Source organism: Rhinatrema bivittatum, chromosome 4, assembly GCF_901001135.1.
Source record: "Rhinatrema bivittatum chromosome 4, aRhiBiv1.1, whole genome shotgun sequence".
In the NCBI taxonomy this organism is placed as follows: Eukaryota; Metazoa; Chordata; class Amphibia; order Gymnophiona; family Rhinatrematidae; genus Rhinatrema; species Rhinatrema bivittatum.
Window position 1 is genome coordinate 56,597,183 of NC_042618.1, and position 22,128 is coordinate 56,619,310.

The following is a 22,128-nucleotide window of genomic DNA, read 5'->3' on the forward strand; positions in this document are numbered from 1 at the left end:
CTGGCAACAGATTCCCCAGCATGATTGTGCATGGAGTAAAGTACTTTCTATGATTTGTGTTAAAGCTGCTGTTAGTTTCATGGAGTACCCCTTGTCTTTGAAAGGGTAAATGACCATTCTTTATTAACAGATTCGCCCCCATATGATTTTATTAAACTTCTATCATCTCTGCTCTCAGCTCTCTCCCATGCTGAAGTGCTCTAACCTGTACAGACTCTCATCCTAGGGGAACCATTCCATTCCCTTTATTATTTCTATTGCCCCTCCTCTAGTTCAACTCTATCTTTTTTGAGATAAGGCAACCAGAACTGCACACAGTACTCAAGGTGGAGTATGGATTGAATCAGTGGCATATTTTCCATTTTATTCTCCATCCCTTTTGGATCATGACTGCCAGCATGCTCTGCACTGAGGATTTCAGTGTAGTCCTAATTTGCTTTTCCTGGGTGATGACTTTCAACACAGAATCCACTATTGTGTAGTTGTAGTTTGGAATTTTTTTTTCCTGTTTTACATCATTTTGCACTTTTCCACATTAAGTTTCATTTTCCATTCAGATGCTCAATCTCCTAGTCTCACAGAGTCCTTCTGCACTTGTTCACAATCTATTATTTTAACAACTTTGAATAATTTCTTGTCATCTGCAAGTTTAATCTTTGTTCCCTTTCCCAGATCATTTATGAATACTTTTAAATAGCACAGGTCCCAGTACCATTCCCTGTGGAATACCACTAATGATCTTGTGTTGTGGGCTGTAAAGAAATGCTTAACAGCTAAAAGAGAAAAGTAATTTGAGATAGCCCAGAAGAGTGCAATTACCAGCAAGAGCAATGCAGGAACAGTCTCAGAGAACATTAGTGCTACAATAGCTTACCAACTCTAATTTGCACACCAAGGAGTTACCTACTTAGTTAACATAACATTTTCCTAATTGGTGGGCATTATAATTTTATCTCATATATACTAATAAGATTGAATTCTTTTCAATTGAGCCCAGAGGGCAGAACTGAAAAATAGTACCGACCCTTAACATACATTTTGATCTTTTACATACTTTTTAGCATTTCAGCAACTTTGGCTAGTCCTACAAGTCTAAGCAGTGTAATATGCACTGTCAGCATGTAAAGTGAACCTAGTGCTAAGGTGGGATGCAAGTGTTGACAAGTCCTTTTTCTACAGTGAACATGCAGCACTAGTCTTCTCCAGAACATTCCTTTTAGCAAAAATGTTATACATGTTAAAACTTATACTTGCATTTGCCTTGCAGCTCTGCCTTTTACAGATATTTTTTCATAACTTTGCAGAACATCCTTACATTTTCTCCATTTGAAAAACTGACCATTTAGTCTTACCCTCTATTTCCTGTTTTTTAATCAGTTACCAATCCCCAATAGGATGCTGCCTCCTGTCCCATGACTTTAATTTTCTGAGGAGTCTTGCACAGGGGATTTTGTCAGATGTCTTCTGAAACTCCAAATATGCTATATCAGCAGGCTCACTTTTATCCAAGGCTTAATTTGTGGGGAAGCAGCCAGAAATGCAGCTGCAGCACTTCTTTCCAGGTTTAAGATTCGGAACAGCAGGAGTGTTCTTCTCCAGCCCCTCCCTTCTGACTTGAAGAGGAAGCCTGCACTTTACTGGCTGAGGAGGGAAAGGGTGGTTTTCCAGGGAGAGGTGGGGCTTGAGGGTCACCAGGAATAGGGGTTAGACTTGAGGGCTTTATGCCCACTGGGAATTTATGCAGGGGGTGGAAAGCTGGATGATCAGGATCACCCGGGTAGAGAGCCTGATTCTTTTTCGACCTTCTCCTTTGTAGCGCAGTGGTCCTGCATTCCAGATATCCTTCACCTGCTCACTGAGCACCTTAAGAGAGTGTGTTCAGATATGGGTGTTTTGTGTGTGTTCACACCTACCCCTTTGTGTTGATTGCACCTGGCTCTGGCCATCTCACCCCCTCCACAATTCCACTTCCCTTTTTGTCTACAAATTAAGCCGTGCTTTTATCTACATATTTATTTACACCTTCAAAAAAAACCCAACAAAAACCTTTAAGATTGCTAAAGCAAGACCTTCCTTATCTAAAACCATGTTGACTCTCTTTCATTAAGCCACATCTATCCATAAGACCAGAGATTTTGTTTTTAAGAATAGCTTGTACAATTTTGCCCAGCACTGTTGTGAGGTTCACTGGTCTGTAGTTTCCCAGATCACCCCTGGAGCTCTTTTAAAAATTCGGTGTCACATTGGCCTACCTCCAGTTTTCTGGTAGTGTGGTTGTTTTAAATGATAGATTACTAGTAACAGGTTTGCAGTTTCATGTTTGAGCTCTTTTAGGACTCTGGGGTGGATGCCATCTGGTTCTGTTAATGTTACTTTTTAGTTTGTCAGTTTGATCTATTACATCCTCCATTATCAGAGATCTGTTTTAGTTGCTCAGAATTATCACCATCCAAGAATGTCTCAGGTGTGGATATGTTCCAACCATCCTCCTCAGTAAAGACCAAGGCAAAGAATTAATTCAGATTTTCTGCTTTTTCCTTGCCCTTTTTGAGCTCCCCCTTTACCCCTTGTTCATCTATCAGCCCAGCTGACTTCCTCACAGTTTTTGTTTCAAATGTACTTGAAAAAAGGTTTTATTATTAGTTTTTGCCTCTTAAGGCAAGCTTCTTCTCAAATTCTCTCTTGGCTTGTCTTACTACCGTTGTATATCTAACTGCCTATTTTCTTCATTTGGAGCTGCTTTCCAATGGTGCCCTTTTGGCTTTAACTGCCTCTTACACGCCACCATTAAAGTATGTGGGTGGTAATCTGATCTTCTTTCAACTTTTATTTTTTTTCCATTAGTTTTTATTGCATTCATTCACCTTCACACTTTATTCCCTTTTGTTTTAACTTTCGCCCTGCGCCTTGCTTCGGGAGGGAGGGAGAGAGGACCATCCACTTCCTGGTACCTGTCATTTCAAATGTCATTTGAAATGACAGGTACCAGCGCACCCAGGATATTGTATAGGCGCTGAATAGCGCTCTATACAGTAAAGTGGATTGCGCAGGCTTAACGCTTCATGGACGCGGCTTGCATTTGCAAGCTATTTAAATACAGCATCGAGCGGTAGGTGAGCCGGACTGTGCGAGCGGCAAACGCGGGTGCGCCCGGCACTAACGCAGCTCTTCCTACCGCTCCTTACTGTATCGGTGCGTAAGTTATTCATACTCACATGTACCACAACAGCTGACTTCTCAGCATTCCCAACAGGTAGATAATCATACATGTGGCACTTAGTGCAAAGAGTGGGTACCCCCCCCCCATCTTGCTGCTGGATTTTTGTTTGCATCTTAATTTTTAAGTTACTAAAAAGTTTTAATATCTGTTTAAGGCATGGGTATATTTAAAGCTAAAGGTTTTAAAAAATTTTTTAACTTTATTTTATAGAGAAAGAGCGTACATACATTAAGATTAACTGCAATTCCTACACAGAAGAATGTTACAGACAAGTACAATACAATTTGTACAGCTACATTAGTCTGAGTATAATACAATGTTTTCACTCTAATGGGTAAGCAAAAGCTGAGCAGCACAAGGATTATAGTCCACCTTAAAAATACATACTATGTCTATACATTAATCCCTGGACTCCTGTTGGCCCAATACCTCCAGAACCTACCCCAGCTTTGGTCGTAATAAGACAAGTTATGTTTAAGCATATAGGTTAGCTTTTCTGTTATTGCTATATCCAGCACCAGTTGATGCAACAGGGCAACCGATGGTAATGTCTTCCACAGAGTAGAGATGGTGAGTCGATCTGCATGCAGTAGGTGATCAGCCATGATCCATTTTGATGTGGCCAAATGTGAAGGCCCCCAATACTCTGCAGCTATGTCTGCTTGGCTAAGAACTATCTCTATCTCCAAGATGAGCAACAACTTTGCTTTTATTGTCCTGCAAAACTGAGTAGTCTCAGGACATACCCACCACTTATGCAAAAATGTGCTACATCCCGCCAGCATAGCCTTGAGGCCATTGCACAAAATTTACTGAAGAAAAGTGGGCACCTGTATATGTGATGTAGTCACACCATCCCTCCATCTACTACAAATAGATATTTTATGCACAATTTTCCAGATGCGTTTTTATTTCCTTATGCTTACATTTAGACAAAAATCCTGCTTCCATTGAGATACAAATAGGTAACAGAGGTTCTGCAGCCATTTGACTCCCCAGGAAAGCTTTATAGAACAAAATACTTTTTCTGGGGGGGGATCCTCCTGACTGTCACCTTTTCTAACAAGGACAGACTTAAAGGTTCTCAACCCCGCCTCCTATGAACTTTAGTTTGCATAGGTCTGTATAAAATTGTCCAGAATCGCTATTGACTCCCGAATTCCAATCTAAGGTCTTGAAAGATTTTGAAATTAGTAGTGTTATCCTCCCATAGCTACCCTACAAGTTTTAATCCTAATCCTAAGGCCTGGATTTATCAAAATGCGATAAGTGTTTTATGCGAATAGACAGTTTGCCATTTGTGCTAATTACCTATGCAAAGAGCTAAGTTAGCACAAATTGCGATAACATTTTCACACTTTGCAATAAGTGCCAGACCTGTTGTATTGCCTGCATACAACTACTGGGGGAGCATTTTTAATGGTCCCAGGGAGCTCAGACACGCAAGAGAGAGAGACAGACTAGCCATAATGTCCTCTCCCTAGATGGGCCTCCCATAGGGATATAAATACCTATCTAGTAACATGAGGTGAGGTTTAGGTATTAGTGTAGGGGGTTAGGGGCCATTTTGACATTCAAAGTGAGGCGTACGAACAGAACAGTGGTCTCTTTTGAAGATTTGATGACCTTCGGAGTGAGGAAACTCCCTCAAAGATGAGATTTGTGCAATGTTCTCTCAACCTAGCTTGATGGACTCTCTACCTAGGTAACAAACTAGGTTGAGAGAACATTGCACAAATCTCATCTTTGGGTGAGTTTCCTCACTCCGAAGGTCATCAGATCTTCACAAGAGACCACTGTGCTGTTCGTACATCTTACTTTGAATGTCAAAGTGGCCCCTAACCCCCTACACTAATACCTAAACCTCACCTCGAGTTACTAGGTGGGCCTCCCATCGAGATAAACACCTATCTAGGGAGAGAACAGTATGGCTAGGTGCTCTCTCTCTCCCCCACAGATGGCTAGGCTGGTGCGCCGGGAGCTTCAAACCTACTAAAACAGGCCTTTGAGGAGAAATGTGCTAACACCGTACCATCCCATAACGCAAGCTATCGCACGGCTTAACGCTACTGAAAACGTTGTAGCTAAAATCGGCGTTAAAGCCGTGTGATAGGACTTCACAAAATTGTAAACCCAGCCCACTCCCGCCCCTAACTCCTCCTCTTTCAGATTTGCATCGCACCATACGATATGGTGCTATTGCATGCATTAAAGGCGTTTTCGCATGCATTAAGGGCTTATCGCAAGCATTAACGGGGCTTTTCGCAAGCAATAAGCCCTTAACACATGTGAAAACGCCTTAGCACATTTTGATAAATGAGGGGGTAAGATAGCTCTGTTATAAGAATTCTCAAAACTTTATATACAACTTTCCAGATTTTCAAGGTATGTTCTATTAGAAAGCCACAACACTGACCTGCATGAGATGAAACATCCAACCTAAAGCTGAGCATAGGGAGATGAAGATTCTCAGTGAGCTTTGTTTCAATAGAGTATCAAGCTGTCCTTCTAACCCTATTCAACCAAAGCAATAGATCCGGAGCTGAGCAGTCCAATAGTAAGCTTGTAAACTGGGTAACTCCTTGCCCCCTTTCCCCTTTGGTTTCCACAGAGTTCAAAATTTGATTCAGGCCACTTTGTTATGCCATATAAATTTGGACTTCAGGCCATTAAAAAAAACTATCCAGTAAAAAGCAGGGCACATGTTGAAATAAGAACATTAAATGTGTAAGTACGTTCATCTTGAGACTTCCACTTTTGCTAGAGCAGAAGAGAACCAGTCATCCTATTCTAAAAAATTCTTTTGAAATTTACTGACCACTGGTGCATAATTTAAACAGTACAATGGCCCAGGATCCCTAGAGACCTGAATACTCAAATAAGTAATACCCCCTTAAATTGAGAAAGACAAGGTGGAACATCCCTGATCTTGGTGGTACCTATGGGGAACATTTTGGATTTGTTTAAATTAACTTTGTACCCCAAGAGATTGCCATACATAGTTAAACATAGTGATGCTGGACCTGAAACCCAGGGTTCGGACAGAAATGTGGAGATTACTTACCTGATAATCTCGTTTTTCCTTAGTGTAAGCAGATAGACTCAAAACAAGTGGATACAGCATGCTCGTGCTAGCAGTTGGAGACGGATCTGACGTCAGCACGGGTACATATACCCCCACAGGAAGTGCAGCAACTCATTAATCTTCCTTGCAAAAGCTTTATGGATATATGTGTGACTGACCCATCAATAAAATGAACAGGATTACCCTGACCGATTTGATAGTAGCTGGAGACCGCCAGTGTTCTCAACCAGAAGATGTCGACACCCGGCAGGGTGGATGCCCTATATAAGAAAAACATGGCTTACCGTGAATCTGTGAATCCTCATGTATACCGGCAGCCGGGCGGGATGCTGAGTCCATCTGCATATACTAAGGAAACGAGATTATCAGGTAAGTAATCTCCACATTTCCTTTCGTGTAGCAGATGGACTCAAAACAAGTGGGATGTACAAAAGCTACTCCCTGACTGGGTGGGAGGCTGCCCGAGGACCGTTTAGGATTGCCCTCGCAAATGCTGTGTCCTCCCTGGCCTGAAAGTCCAGACGGTAGAATCTGGAGAAGGTATGGAGGGAGGACCACGTTGCCGCTCTACATATCTCTGCAGGCGACAGCATCCTAGTTTCTGCCCAAGAGGCTGCTTGTGCTCTGGTAGAATGAGCCTTGACCTGTAGAGGTGGTGGTTTTCCCGCCTCTATGTAGGCCGCCTTGATAACTTCTTTGATCCAGTGAGCGATGGTTGGCTGTTAGGCCGCTTCTCCTTGCTTCTTCCCGCTGTGAAGGACGAACAGATGGTCCGTCTTTCGTACTGCTTCTGACATTTCCAAGCATCTGGCCAGTATTCTGCCGATGTCGAGATGGCGTAGTATTCGACCTTCTTCTGACTTCTTCAAACCTTCCGTGGTTGGCAAGGATATGGTTTGGTTGAGGTGAAATTGTGAGACTACTTTGGGTAAGAAGGAAGGAACCGTGCGAAGATGGACAGCCTCAGGAGTGATTCTGAGGAACGGATCACGGCAGGACAGTGCTTGTAGCTCTGAGATGCGGCGTGCTGAACATACAGCCAGCAAGAACACCATCTTCAAGGTCAACAAATGGAGAGACAGGCCTCGAAGGGGTCTGAAGGCGGATCCCGCTAGAAATTCCAACACTAGGTTGAGGTTCCACAGGGGCACTGGCCACTTCAGTGGCAGGCGAATGTGTTTGACTCCTTTCAGGAAACGTGAAACGTCTGGGTGTGTGGCGATGCTGTTGCCGTCACTCCGGGGACTGTAGCAGGATAGCGCTGCCACTTAAACTTTGATGGAACTGAGGGACAGACCCTTCTGAAGTCCATCTTGCAGGAAATCCAAAATGATAGGGATCTTAGCGGCATGTGGATTGGTGCCGTGAGTTTCGCACCAGGCTTCAAATACTCTCCAGATCCTTATATATGTGAGTGATGTGGAGAACTTGCGTGCTCGGAGGAGTGTATCTATTACCGGCCCCGACTATCCTCTTTTCTTCAGTCTGGCCCTCTCAAGGGCCAGACCATAAGAGAGAATTGAGCTGGATCCTCGTGGAGGATGGGACCTTGCCGCAGCAGGTCCCTGTGTGGAGGCAGGGGAAGTGGATTCCCTGCCAGTAGTCTTCTCATGTCTGCGTACCAGGGTCTTCTTGGCCAGTCCGGTGCCACTAGAATTTAGTTGTGTAGAATTTGGAAACACGCTCAGCGAGCGTGAGGGAGCTCCAAACTGCATTGGAGACGGAAATTACTGAGTTGCTGCACTTCCTGTGGGGTATATGTACCCGTGCTGACGTCAGATCCGTCTCTAACTGCTAGCACGAGCACGCTATACCCACTTGTTTTGAGTCCATCTGCTACACGAAAGGAAATAACACTATATCATCTGCATTCAGTGATATACCATGATGAGTCCCCCAATCTGAAACCCTGCCATCACTGAGCAAGACAGTACCTTGTGTGCAAAAACCTTGATCACCAAAGTAAAGCACAAGGGAGCACCCTTGCTGTATTTCACTAGCTATGAGCAATAAATCAGATGCATAGCCATTAGTTACTACCCTGGCCCTAGGGTGTGAGCAAAGGGCCACCAAACAAGCCCTAAACTATGGCGGAATACCAAACTTGTCAAAACCTGGAACAGAAAAGGTCATCTCAGACGATCAAAAACTTTTTCTGCATCCAATTCCATGATAACACCAACTATCCTCTCCTTCTTAGCTAGGGATATAATACTGAATAAACAATGTGTATTGGTGATAAATACGCTCCCCTTTATGAACCCGATTTGATCCTCACTTATTAGATATTCCATCATAGGTTCTTGACACAGCTGAACTATCTTAGCCAGGACTTTAATGTTCGCATTGAGGAGGGAAATTGGCTGGTTAGAAACAGAGGTCCCAAAGTGTCCCATCCCTTTTTATGTTTTAAAGTAATAGTCCAAGTCTAGAGATCACTATCAGTCTCGGGAAATTGTTGCCTATGCTCAAAGGTTTTCAACAAGAAAGGACCAAGATTTCCAGAGAAACCCCTCTGGCCCCAGGCATTTACCATTAGGTAACCTTATAACAGCTTTAAAAAAAAGCTTTGGCCAGGGGACAGGGGCTGCCACTTTAGAGGCCTGGGAAATTAATACGTTAAGGTAGTCACATCTAACCCCCTAGTACACTCATCCTGTTTGCAGTATAGAGCCTCAAATAAGTTTTAAGAGAGGCATTATTGACTCCGGGTTACTAGAGATCTCTCCCTATTGGTACAAATACTATGAATTAATGTCTGAGCTCTCCTTTTCCTAATTGCTCTAACGCTTGCCCCATTTTATTCCTATTCTCATACCATTTTTGTAGGAAAGCCTAAGGGATTTCTCAATCCCTGCAACCTGGAGTGATTTTGAATTCATGCTGGCTTGGAGCAAAAATTGATATATTCTCTTCAAGCAGGTGGCTTTATATTTGCTGCTAGCAAAGCCAGTTTGTCTCTTGATGATTTCTCTTTCTTTATCCTCTCTTTCGTAAGATGACTTGCAAAACTGATTATTCTGCACCAGAGTACCACTTTAAGGGTTTCTCACAAAACAACTGGATTTTGGTCTGCCCCAGCATGGACTTCCTAAAATTTTACAAAAAAACCCCATTGACCACATCACAGAAAATCTCCTATCCCAGCAAAGAGGAATTAAAGCGCCAGGCTCGTTGGTGCATTTCTGGCCTGTAAGAGTGGTAGCAAAACTGGGTGATAGTCAGAAATTGAGTGTATCGGAGGAGTGAAAGAGAAGCTAGGAGAGGCTAAAGAACTGCCAGGCAAACCGGGGGTAAGGCTTGCATCCTGGCCTGATGGCGTTGCTGGCCATGCCCTCCCGTGTGACGTCAGGACCAGCGGGTCCTTGAAAGCTGGATTCGTTGCGGTACATTGCGTCCGCCGGCGCGTCGCCTAAACGTTGCGCGACTTAGCTCCGACTTGCTTAAGACTTTGTTCTGGATTTTAAGCCCTCTTAACTCCTCCACGAAGGATTGAAGGTGTTTTGAAAGGAGGTTCCGAGGAGGTGAGCCCCCAACTTATTTGAACTGTATTATGCCGCATACGAAAAGGAAGGTCGTTTGAGACAAGAATCCACTGCCTCTACCCCAGGCACCCCTTCCCAACTGAGAATTGAGGGCTTTTTCACCCCGGCTGCAGCCTCTACACCTGGAGAGAAGTCTGCTGAGAGACTAGGGAAGGAACACAACCTGTCCCTCTTGGACAACCAAACATCTCTTAGCCCAGGTGCTCCTGTTATTCCTCTATCTCCAAACCAAGGGAAGCACCTAGAACTCATCCAGGAGAACTGGCTAAGTGACCAGGGAGCCCTGGAGGCAGAGGGAGGAGGACTTGGTGTGAGTACTAGGGACTCTTTACAGGTCATCGATGATGTAATAAATGATGTTGTTACAACAGATATTGTGAGGGGGAGGAGCCAGCAGGCGAAATGCATTTGATTTCGGAAGCCTGCCATGCAGGGGGGGGTGAAAGTTGGTTTCATATTGCCTAAATTCAATAAACCTAATATTATAACCCTGGACTCAATATGGCAAGCAATAACAACCTTAGAGAAGTCTATTTCCTTATTAGCTAGCTCAGTGAATAAGTCACAAAATATGATACAATTTATGGAGCCAAGAATAAATAATCACGACACACAGATTAAATAAATTACTAATAAGATAACATCAGTCCAAGAAATACAGACTTCTTTGATTCAGTCAGATTCTATGTTAAGGAGGAAGTTGGAAAACATGGAGAATAAAATGTGGTACTTAAATTTAAGAGTCCTTAATTTCCCAAGCGTAAAACTGATCTCTCTTAAGGAACAATTCAAAAAATATCTGAAAGAGATATTATTGTTATCTTCTGATGCTCTGCCAGAGATATAAAAAATTTATCTTGTTCCTATATTAAAAATGGGAATGGTTTGAGAACAGGAGTCCTAATTTAAATCTAGAAACAGATATTACAGCTTATTTAGAAGCCCCTACTGAAGAGCAGTTAGAACAAAGGGGAACTTTATTAGTATCTTTTGTCCACCCTGCAGAAAGGGATTTAGTTTTAAGGCTATTTTTGAAAACTCGTAGTAAATTGTATTATGGTCAAAAACTTTGGATTTATCCAGATATTGTGAAGGATACACAGATTTGTAGGAAAAACTTTGTAGGGTTAGCTCAGGAGGCTAGACAATTAGGAGCCCAGGTAAATATTAGGTATCCCTGTAAGTGTTTAATGCAACATAAAGGGAAGAGTTATATCTTTTATGAGCCCATACAGATGAAAAATTATGTGGATAAATGTAAAGAAGAAACCAGCTCCACCTGAAAACCATATCAGGAGATAAAGATAAAGGCTGATGTTATCCTCCTACTTTCTTTATAGATTGCTTCAAAATTGTTGTTCCAATATCTTTATCCAGAGATCCTTTGTTTGTTTCTTTATAACTAAAAAGTGGGTAAGTAAGTTTTCTGATTTAAGCTTAATTTTGTTAAATTTTATGAGGAATGATATGTGGTAAACTTGTCGCTTTGTAAAATTGTTAAAACTGATAAATAAAGAATTAAAAAAAAAAAAGAAAAGAAATTGAGTATCAATATACCTAGGCTCCCAGCCTTTGAGCAAAGAAACCCACCCAAAGAAAGAAATCTGTTTGGCTGTATGTTTTATGATGTGGAGAAAAAGGACATCTCTGCCCTGGAGGGGATTGTACTCTCCAGATATCCAATAAGCCAAAATGTTCCATCAGTATTCTTAGCCTACTTATGTGGCTGTTGATTTGCTTTGAACCAGTGGATCTATCTATGGCAGAATCCAAACAAGTTTTCCAATCCCCTTCAATGATATATGGAAGAGAGGAAAAAGACTCCAGTGTTGCAGTCAACTGTCCAAGGAATACCCCCTCATTTTCACTGGGGCCATAGACATTGACCAAAGCAAATTTTTTTCCCATAAACTGAACATTCAAAGACTAAAAAGCATCCATCAGAGTCCACAAGGGCTTTAAGAACTTGGATCGGAAAGGCTTTATTTATTAATATGGAAACTTCCCTACTTTTAGTGTTATAGGACAGAGAAAACGTGCCCCACACAATCCCTTTGCAATTTGTGGTGTTCTGCTGTATTAAGGTGCATTTCTTGCAATACCAGTACCATAGCGTTTAACTAATGTGCCTATCCCACATACGTTCAACAAGAAAACATTTGCCATTTGATTAGCCATAACCAAATCCAAAAAGAAGAGGTGAAACATAACCACAAAAGTAATATGGTGTGACTCTGCTCATTTGCCTTTGAGAAACATCCTGCCTACCACTAAACCAAGTAAGGAACTCTCCCCCACCCCCCACCTGAACCATGGCTTCCAAAGTACAAGAGCAAGGACTACATTGTGTCCTAATTCCCCCACCCCTTCAATGCAGTGTAACCCCATCCACCTCCCAAAAAGACCCTGAGCTCTCTCCTTAACATATGTAAAGAACCCAGAGCCCAAACATGCCCTAAAACAGAGAAACACTCCCAGCTCCACCCTTGCACAACATCCCTTGCCCTGTACCCTCCTTCCCAACTAAGCACTCTGCGAGAATAAGCACCAGCAATAACAATACAAAGTTCGTGGAATTTCCCCCTCAAAAACTCCAGCCACAGCACAGCCTGTTTGCAACCAAGTTCCCTGCATAAAGAAAATGTCCCACAATTCAGCATCGCACTTATCATTGCCGACCATCAGCTGGTATATAGCTGTTCTCCCTCCTGAGTTTCTCTGTTCATTGCAGCTGGGCCCATGCAATCTGCCTCAACGTTGCAGTACGACCCACTCGAAATCACTACTCAGCGAGACTTCCTCATCAGCCCCCCCAGCGAGCAGTTGATATAGTCTGGCAGTATTAATGACAAGAAAAAGCTCCATATAAAAGACCAGGAAAAACTATTTGTCAACTCTGGACATTATAGGACGTGCCCCTCCTAACTTCCCCCACCCACTGCCTAGTCATCTAATCCCCAATAACTAAAAGTTAATACAGGAAAGTACCATAATGGAGCCCCCCCCCCCTCCCCCCAAAAAATCAATGACTCATACCTATTCGCACAGTTCAGCTTTCATGTCACCACTTTCATTCATCCCTAGCAGATAACAGGACAAAAAGCCGTCTCATTGGGCGTCTTCCGCCATTACATGCTAGCGCTGTAAGACGACACCCACTTCTTTTGCGCCATCAAAGATGGAGGTCTTCCCCCTCATGCTGTATACGCAGCTTGGCAGGATAGACCAAGGCGTACAGCATGCCTTTCTGCTGAAGTGCTTTTAATCTCTGCGAAACTCTGCCACTTCTTTTGTGGCTCAGCAGAAAAGTCTTGAAAGAAATAGATCAGATGATCCTGGCAAGTTATTTCTTTAAGTTTCATGCTGGCTTCCATAGTTTTGTCTTTATTAGCAAAGTGGTGCAATTTTAGGATGATCACCTGAGCTCTGACATTTTCTAAGGTTACTGGAGCTGGTGCATGGTGGACCCTATCAGTTTTCAGTTGGTCTCTTCTGCAGTCTATCTGCAACATCTCCGGGATCCACCAAGGAAAGAAGCCCACTATATCCCTATCTTTGATGTTTTCAGGTAGGCTAATAATTCTTAAATTGTTATGACTCCTGTTCTCAGAGTCACCTTGCTTGCCCAGCATTTTTTTGGGGTTGGTGCCAGCATGTCTATTTTTTGCTGTGCAGCCGCAAGGGGCAAAGTTCTACTCATTCAGACATGCTGTCTAATTTCGCATTTGTCTTTCCCCACAGAGGATACTAGCAGAGGGACTCTGTCAACTACTGTTTCAAGCTTTGCTTTGCGGCTCGAATTAATTTTCTCCCCCGTTGTTGCATTACTGCACAAACTGCTTCCATCTCACTAGGCAGTGCAACTCCATGTTGGTTGAGGTCTGTATTTTCTCTGCAGTCCCTTTGCCCGAATGACCTGTTCTCCCCATAACATTAGGAGAGACTGCTTGGCACCTTTTACCATTCTCCACATAAAAATGAGTCTGGTACTGTGAGAACCTTGAGACATTAGTCTGGATATGGAGGGAGCTCCTCTGATCTGCTTCCACCTGCTATGGAAGCATCATGTGATTCCATTAAGTGTGTTTTTAAATCTAAGTTTTTAAAATATTTGTGAATAACCAGCAATAGAACAAAGTCACTAAAATCAGGGTTAAATGTACATTCTAAATCAGTAATGGATTCATATTTTGAATATTTTCCTCCTAATGGGAGTAGTAATGTATTGAAAAAGTTTGACTGGAGTGGGAGTGAGAAATCAAACACTAGTGTCTACTTGCCAAGGAACCAGTACTCTCACCACCTCAGATCAAGTAAGCATTTTTGCAAACTCACAATTACAAAATTTAGAATGAAATACTAACTAACCTTAAACTAGCTCACAGAAGTCAAGGTCTGTTTTCCCCCCAAAAAATACAATTGTAAACTGCTACCCGTAAACTAGCAGACAATATGCATACATAATAACTGTTTAAATCTACTATTATGTAACATTTGCTGGTCATGGCATCATCTTGTGACCGGCAGCCTTACACCCCACGACATCAGCAGCTTCTTGGCACGGCAGAAAAACACCGCCATTCTCTTCAGCGGCCGGACACCGCCAATACCGTCAATCCCTAAGACCTCCTAGGCACGCACAGCGTCTTTTAAAGGACTCATGGCAGAAAACCATTGAGCTGGCACCTCCTGATGACATCGGCATGACTGGGCTTTTAAGCCCCAGCTGCACACTAGTCAAGCACCTCAGCAACAGGTCCTCCTGTTTCTCAGCCTTGTGTGGTGTTCCAGTCCCTGCCTGCCCTGTCCCTAACCTTCGCTTGTCTTCCTGGTTTGCCCTCTGCTTCAAACCCAGACTATTCTCTTGCCTGCCACCTGTCTCTGACCTAGATTATGCTTTGCTCACTGCTTGCCCTGACCCTGGTAACTGCCTGATCATTGTCGGCCATGACCTCAGCCCGGCCGCTGTCTCTCTCTGCTTGACCACGCTGTAGGACTGTCGCCCAAGTCCTGCCAGCCCAAAGTCTCAACCTACGGGAAAAGAGGCTGGTATAGGTGAAGGTCCAACCTTGTCCCAGCCCAGGACGTATTTGCCAGCTGTTGGTGTGGGCCTAGTAGATTCGCCTTCTAGGCTGTGTCAACAGCACAAGGGTCCACGACCATCACAAATTAAAATTATTTTGCACGATTTAAGTGCTGTTTCCCAGAAAAGCCAACTTACCAGCAGATGAAAGTTCTGCTGTCAGTACTTCCTCAAGACTGACCGACAGACTTGCATGGAGGAGTGTAAGGGTCACAAGGGAAAGTGGGTTTCCAGCTGTGCCCACGGGTTAGGCCATCTTCTGGGAGCCCAGATCACTGCAACTGTGATCATTATTGTCTTGCATTACATTATCTTGCAATGCCAATATGCCCTTCAAAAGTAGCTACCTTGCTGCATTCAGAATCTGGCCAAATATCACTGACATTGGAAGTGTTAATTTTTTTTTAACTCAATATTCCTTTTTTATTTTCTAAAAGGTACTTTATAAAATGTAAATGTCAATATATTTTACAAATAGTGTATCTTGCTGCTGAAAGAGGAAATACAGAAGTTACAGCCCAGGAAATTATGTGCAAAAAAAAGTCACATGCTAAACAAAGAAATTGTGCAAAATTTTTATATTTTTACATTTGAACATTCTTAGAAATATATGCAAGTATTTGCACACCATAGGTAATTAGGTGCAGAAATAACAATTAAGCAAAACAGCTTTTATTTTTTATACATTATGAGGGCAGTTTTTTAAAAAATAACCGGGTTGTTGCGGGCCCATGGGTATTTTTCACCCACAGGCCTGCAAGTGGATTTTCAAGGGATACTCCCCATGGTGTTTTCTTTTGAGAATTCAGGGACACAGGTACTGCCATACCTGTGGACTTTACAGTGGGTTCAAAATCGGTGGAATAAAACCCTTGTGGGGATTTCAAAATTAAATCTCTGCGCGGTGCTTGCTGGTCCTCACCCTTAGTGGGGCAGGTAGTAGTTACTTCTGCCCATAAAGTTGGAGGGCACTTTGCAACTGCTTAGTTATGCAGATAAAATCATTTGAAAGCTGGCCTTCCCAAACCTTTTCATGTCACTTTTGTATGTGATGTGTTTTAGCACTGGTTTCTCCCTGGAGCTGTGCCCCCCACCCTGCTGCCTCCCCCTCTACCACTCTCTCTCCCCACTCCATCTCACTCTGCTCCCTATCTCATTCCCTTCTCCCTGACCATTTCCGAAACTCAGGTGCTCAACCCTTCCATCAGCCTGGCTTCCCTATTCATTTTCTTACTGTATTGGTCAGCAGATCCATGCATGGCGTGCCCCACGTGTCGCATATGAGCTGGAAGGCCATGTCTGACAACTCCCATTCCCCGGGATCGAGATGTGGTGACTGAGGAAATCTGCCTGTACGTTGTCTACTCTGGCGATGTGAGATGCGGCAGTGCTTACGAGGTGCTGCTCCACCCAGCGTATCAACTGCTGCGCCTCCGCTGCCACCGGTCGGCTCTTGGTTCCCCCTTGGCGATTGATATAGGCTACCATGGTTGCATTGTCGGACAACACTCTGACCGACTTCCCCCAAAGGAGTGGGAGGAAGGCTTGTAAGGCTAGGGCCACTGCCCTGGTCTCCAATCGGTTGATTGACCACTGAGCTTCCTCTCCAGACCACTGCCCCTGCACTGACTTCCCCAGACAAACTACTCCCCAGCTGGAGAGACTGGCATCGGTGGTGAGCACTGTCCAGTCGGGCATCACCAGAGGAACTCCCCGCTCCAATGGTCCCTCTAAGTCCTCTTATACCGGTATGTATGTCTTATGGCTGCGTGGCCCCTCTTCAGCTGCAAAGAAACTTCTCTGATGCTGCCCAATAGCAGGAAAAGGAGCAGCAGCTTCTCTGGGGACTTCAGAACACAAGAGGATTGGCTGGGCAGCACTGGGACAATGACAGCCAGGCACTGATTGGCCTATCTTCAGCTCTTCTCCCCCAGGCTCTGATTGGCCCTGGAGATGCTCCTGCCCCTTTCTTAAGGATCTATCTGTGCTTGGGAGGGAGGAAAACAGCAGAAGCTGTGGTGGGGTCAGATAGTGTCTGGCTTTCTTTGACCCTGCACTGTATTGTTGATCCTCTTTTGTTCTCAAGAGGCCTATAGTCCCATGGCAGGGAATTAAACAGATTAGCAAGATTATGCATGATGTTACAAATTATTTGCTAAATTACATGGGCACATAACAGCATAATTCCCCAAGAATATAGTAAAAATGAATAGATCAAAACTAATTGGGCAGACTGGATGAGCCAGTTATGTTCCTCTCCGACTTTCTACCAATATGGGTAGATGAACAGATACATTTTCATACTTAAACCAATTCCAGCTGTCTCAGTTTCTTTTACCTGACTGCTCAACCCTGTTCCCACCTCTGTCCCTAGCATGTTTATTAATGTTAGTTATATCCATTCTATGCACATCACCCTTGTTGGAAGTCTGAAACTATTATGGTTGCAACCATAATTTAAGTGGACTTGAAAGGAATCTCTACCAATTAAAAACTGGTAGGAACTGAATAGTTTGCAATTTAATGCCCTCCTTAACACTCAATTGTCACTTTAAAGCAACATGCCATATTATCTGTTAAATTCCTCTGAATTTTACAGAAGCTTACCTTTATCTTATATACATCAGTGGATCGAGAGTAGAAATGTTACGTTCTCCCCACCATCCCAATAATATCTGATTTAATTGCGGTCATAAAGGGGTTTCTTTATTGGGGCAGTTCTGAAAAGCCCTCATTGTTTGCAGCGTGCGTGGGCACTTTTTGCCTGTGTACTCTGTAGCCAGTCTTTTAAAGGAGCACTAGATGTCAGTCCCCTTTGAAATGAACAATCAAAGTGTGCAAGCTTAGTGCGCCTATGGATTTTGTATCTGTTCTTTGAACGGGTGGCCAAACAAGGCAAAATAGCACGCAGACACTTGAAAAACAAACATATGCGTGATGTATTATTCCCCCAATCTAAACACTCTCTCAGAATGCTTCGATGTAATCTGGCTAAAAGCACACTTTCCATAGTGTATGTACTTTCAGCTCGGCACAAGAGGCCTAATTTCGCTGGGGAAAATGGCTTTGAGAATTGCCCTCTTAAATATGATTGGATCCAGGCATGTGTGGTCAATATTAGGTCAAATGACAGAGCACAAGACAGAAGGAAATGAAAGCCCCCCTGAAATGCTGTTGGCACTTTTAGGTGCACAGGAGCTGTGGCCAGCCATGGGATGAAAACTAAAGCAGAAAATTAGAACAAACAAATACAGTTTGCCATAAACAACGATAATCTTTCGATTCCATGCTAATCTTCAAATGACTGGGATGCCTGGGGCTCAATTCAAACATGCCATTCAGCATTTAGCTCCCAAACCAACCAAAAACAGAGCACTCATCTGTTTTCAGTGTAGGGATCTTTGTTTCCACTTTTTATTTTTCCTGGGAATTTCAATGTTATAAAAAAAAAAAAAAAAAAAAAAAAAGAATCAGTGGGAAATGACTAACACACAGGAGAAAAATCAGTGGGAAAGTCATGTTTACATTGACATTTTTAACACACTGAAATTCCCAGGAAAAAAAAACCAACTCAAAAAAACTGAAAATGGTCTCCAATCTATGTGGGAGATACATTCAGCTTGCCCAGTATGAATATCCTGAAAATGCATTTTTAGGGACTACTGCTGGTTTGAGCAGTAAATTCTGCAAATAAAATGGGTTTGCATGTTTACTAATAAACTAAATCATAGTTAATAAAAGTGCCTTTATTTAAAAACAAACTCAAAATTTACAACTATGTATTTAATCCTCACGCATCCGTGTGGCTGATTGGTTCAATGTCATCTGATCAGAAATGTATCCATTATTTCACTCCACTCTGTTGAGCACTCTTCCCTCTTAGACGCAGCTGTCTTTCCAGCCTTGGCAGCTGGAAGTAATTTTGCCAGGGATTTGCTCGTGTTAGCTCCTGGTTCCAGGCCAATGTCCATTTCTCCCAACCTGGCGTGTGTGGGTTAACTAGGCTGCCAGAACAGCCCGCTGAAAGCATCCTGTAGGGCCCTGTGACAGGCAAGGGAGGAAGTGTAGCCCCCAGCTAGATCCTGTGGTGAGGCTGCTCGGACGTGCTTTAGATACCTAAAACAAAGGAGGACACTGTTTCAGAAGAGAAGCAATTTAAAAACAGCATGCAAATGTTGATTTTTGGCATTCCCATAAGTGAACAATCAAGCTTGTTTCTAATGCAATGTAAAATATTCTTGCATCTAAGAAACACTATTTTGCAAACATTTGTAACTGTTAGCCCATAATCCAAAACGGCTTAGGAAGCAGTATGGGAAAGATTTCTGAATGGGAGTAAAGGTTGAAACATTCCTTGTCCTCATCACACACAGCTTTATAGTCTGAGGTGTAGTGAAGACAATTTGGGGGGGGGGGGGGGGGGGGGGGGGGGGGGGGGGGGGAAGAGATTTGCGCACTGCATCTCTGTACTTGCCAAATTCTTGGGGGCACCATCATGTTGTCATTTTGAATCTGAAAAGCAGCTATCTTAAATGAGAAATAGTATTAGGGGCTGCTGCATCAAAAGCACTGCCAACGCATGCTAAAACTAACTGCTTTGATTCCCCTCACATCTTGGAGGACCTGGCTCCTAGGGAAGGTTGAGTCACATTACTTCTCGGTCTTGGCAGTGCAAGCATTAAGTTGGAATGTGCAGGGAGCTTTTTATGTGTTATCTTGAGCAACCTGAAACAGCTGCACTCTTGGCAGAAACACACAGGACCACCAGTAAAATAGCTAGAACAGTTGCATCTTTTTATTTATGACTCTACAGTGTTTCCATAAAGAGTATATAAAACAGTTGACTCTTAATGGGTAAAATGTAATAAACACAGTTGTTATTCACCAAAATGCCAAAAATATGTTTATAAAGATTTTTTTTTTTTTTTTACACACAAATACTCTGTTCCTATTTACAAACAGAAAACATTAGCCTTTCCTTCATGTATCCAACAGTGGGGCACAAGCATGAGCAGAACCTGTTAATATGATGGCATGTACAATGTTGCCCAACCCATGCAACACCAACTAATCAAATGAAAATCCGATTCTATAGGAGCTCTGTTTCACGATTTTCTTCCATAATCCATCAGATTGACCTGATGAAGAGAGGATAACTCCTGAAAGCTAGACCCAGTTGTAGTGAGTTAGTCCAACAAAAAGGTATTGCCTACAATGTGTTCCATGACCCCTAATTGCACATAGACTAACACAGCCACCACAATTCTTTTTTCATAATCAACAAACATTGTTTTTCTGGGGTTTTTTGTTTTTTTTGTGTCCAGCAGTTTCCTCCTACTTTTTTGTGCTTCTTGCACAATTGAAACCGCCTATTGGGATACAACACCAGATGACTTCATTCACAATTACAGGGGAGGAGGCATTTTTCTTCCAGCACTCAGCTCAGCCCTCGCAGTGACAGGGTCCAGAAACCGCAGCTCTAGCTAGAACCCAGCTTACGTTAGGCCACTAGGTGTCGCTACTGCGAAATGACAGATTGCCTCCCAGCCCCAAGGGCTGAGAATGCTGCCACCATGCTAGCCTATTCACAAATTCATTTCAAATGGTAAGATTTTTTTTTTTTTTGTGTAAACTTAGTTTTCTCAAAACCCTTTAATTACTGTAACATGCCTAAGCATTCTGAAAGGATCTTCCACACAAAGGGGTTCATTTTAAAACATTTGGATGCGGGTATTTTATAACTTGCGCATGTCGGCGTGCGCGTATTATAAAGTACGGTTCCCATGCGGGCGGGGTGGAGGAATTTAAAAAGCTATGTGCGGCGATGTGAGTAGGGCTTCCCCAGTTCCCTCCCAGGCCACTCCAATTAAGGAGCAGACTGGGAGGGAGCTTCCCTATACCCCTAACCTAACCTTTTCTACCCTTTCCCCTCTCCTCCCCAGCTATTATAATTTTTTTGTTATTTACCTTGCTGCTCCTTTGGAGCAGCAGTAGAATCCGTGCGCTGGCCGGCGCACGCTTCCCCGAGACAGTGGCTAATGGTCCTGTCCCAGCATGCCCCGCCCCTTTGACAGGCCAGCACTTCGGCGCATATCGGGAGATATGCACGTGGCTGCCTGTTATAAAATACGCATGGCCCTTTTAAAAATCGGGCCGAACGTGCACAATGAGAACAGATGGATTTTGCCCAGTCTTATCACAGCAGTTCATAAGAATATAAGAAATGCCATACTAGTTCAGACCAAGGGTCTATCAAGCCAAGTATCCTGTTTCCAAGTCTCAAGAACAGGACAAATACATGCACTTTCTGCATAAACTAAATGTATTGTTTTAATATCTTTCATGGCAGTTACACTCTATATAGGAAATGATGGATGGGAAACACAGAGGAAGCAGTCAGCCAATCCAGCAGAGAATTCTCAGGAAAGACAACCCCTCCCCTCCCCCCAGGGTAGGATTGGAGGAGAGTAAAGAAAGGCCTGGGAGTTGCGCTCCAGGGTGCTGGAAGTCCAAACTTAACTCTCTCAGCTAACTTTTGTAAGGGGAAAGAGCAGCAGCAGTGTGGTAGCCTAGCAAGCAGCCTCCAAGATAAGGTAGGTGAAATTACTACTTACCTGATCATTTCCATTCCTCTAGGACGGGCAGGCCAGTCCACACAAGCTGGTTATGCATGCCAACCAGCAGATGGAGACAGACATCAACACTCGCTGTCACCCTCCTATAGCCTGTCCGTAATTCCTGGAAAAGACAACTATGGACAACTGAACAAACACTTGAATGTTTAACCTCAACACTATACATTTCCTCCCTCAACCATTTACCTACTTTTTTTTTTTTTTTTTGCTTCCAGTGAGGAAAAGCACTGGATTCAGGGGAGAAGGAAATACAATAACCATAACAGGTAAAGAAAGCCACACTTACTAGGTATCTCGGCAACTCCGAGATCCACATCGGCCTTTGATTTCTGCCTCTGAGAACATTCCTGCAAAGGATAAAGGCAATACAGTACGGCATAGTAAGCCTAGGGTGGGAGTGTAGACTGGCCTGTCTGTCCTAGAGGAAAGGAAATTATCAGGTAAGCAGTAATTTTACTTTCCTCTGCATTTAGGCAGGCCAGGCCACACAAGTGGGATGTACCAAAGTACTTCCTAGTTGGGCGGGAGGCTGCCTGCGCTCCCTGCAACACCGCTCTTGC

General features: G+C 43.4%; 1 protein-coding gene across 1 annotated transcript in view; it reads right to left on the reverse strand.

Moving 5' to 3' along the window:
• Positions 1–18,658: 18,658 nt before the first annotated feature.
• LOC115089833 (CDK-activating kinase assembly factor MAT1-like) overlaps positions 18,659–22,128 on the reverse strand; it is a 161,577-nt gene continuing 158,107 nt past the window's right edge. The window contains exon 3 of the mRNA XM_029598163.1: positions 18,659–19,049. Within this exon, the coding sequence (XP_029454023.1) occupies positions 18,929–19,049 (121 nt within the window). The 3' untranslated portion in view covers positions 18,659–18,928. The remainder of the gene's footprint in view (positions 19,050–22,128) is intronic.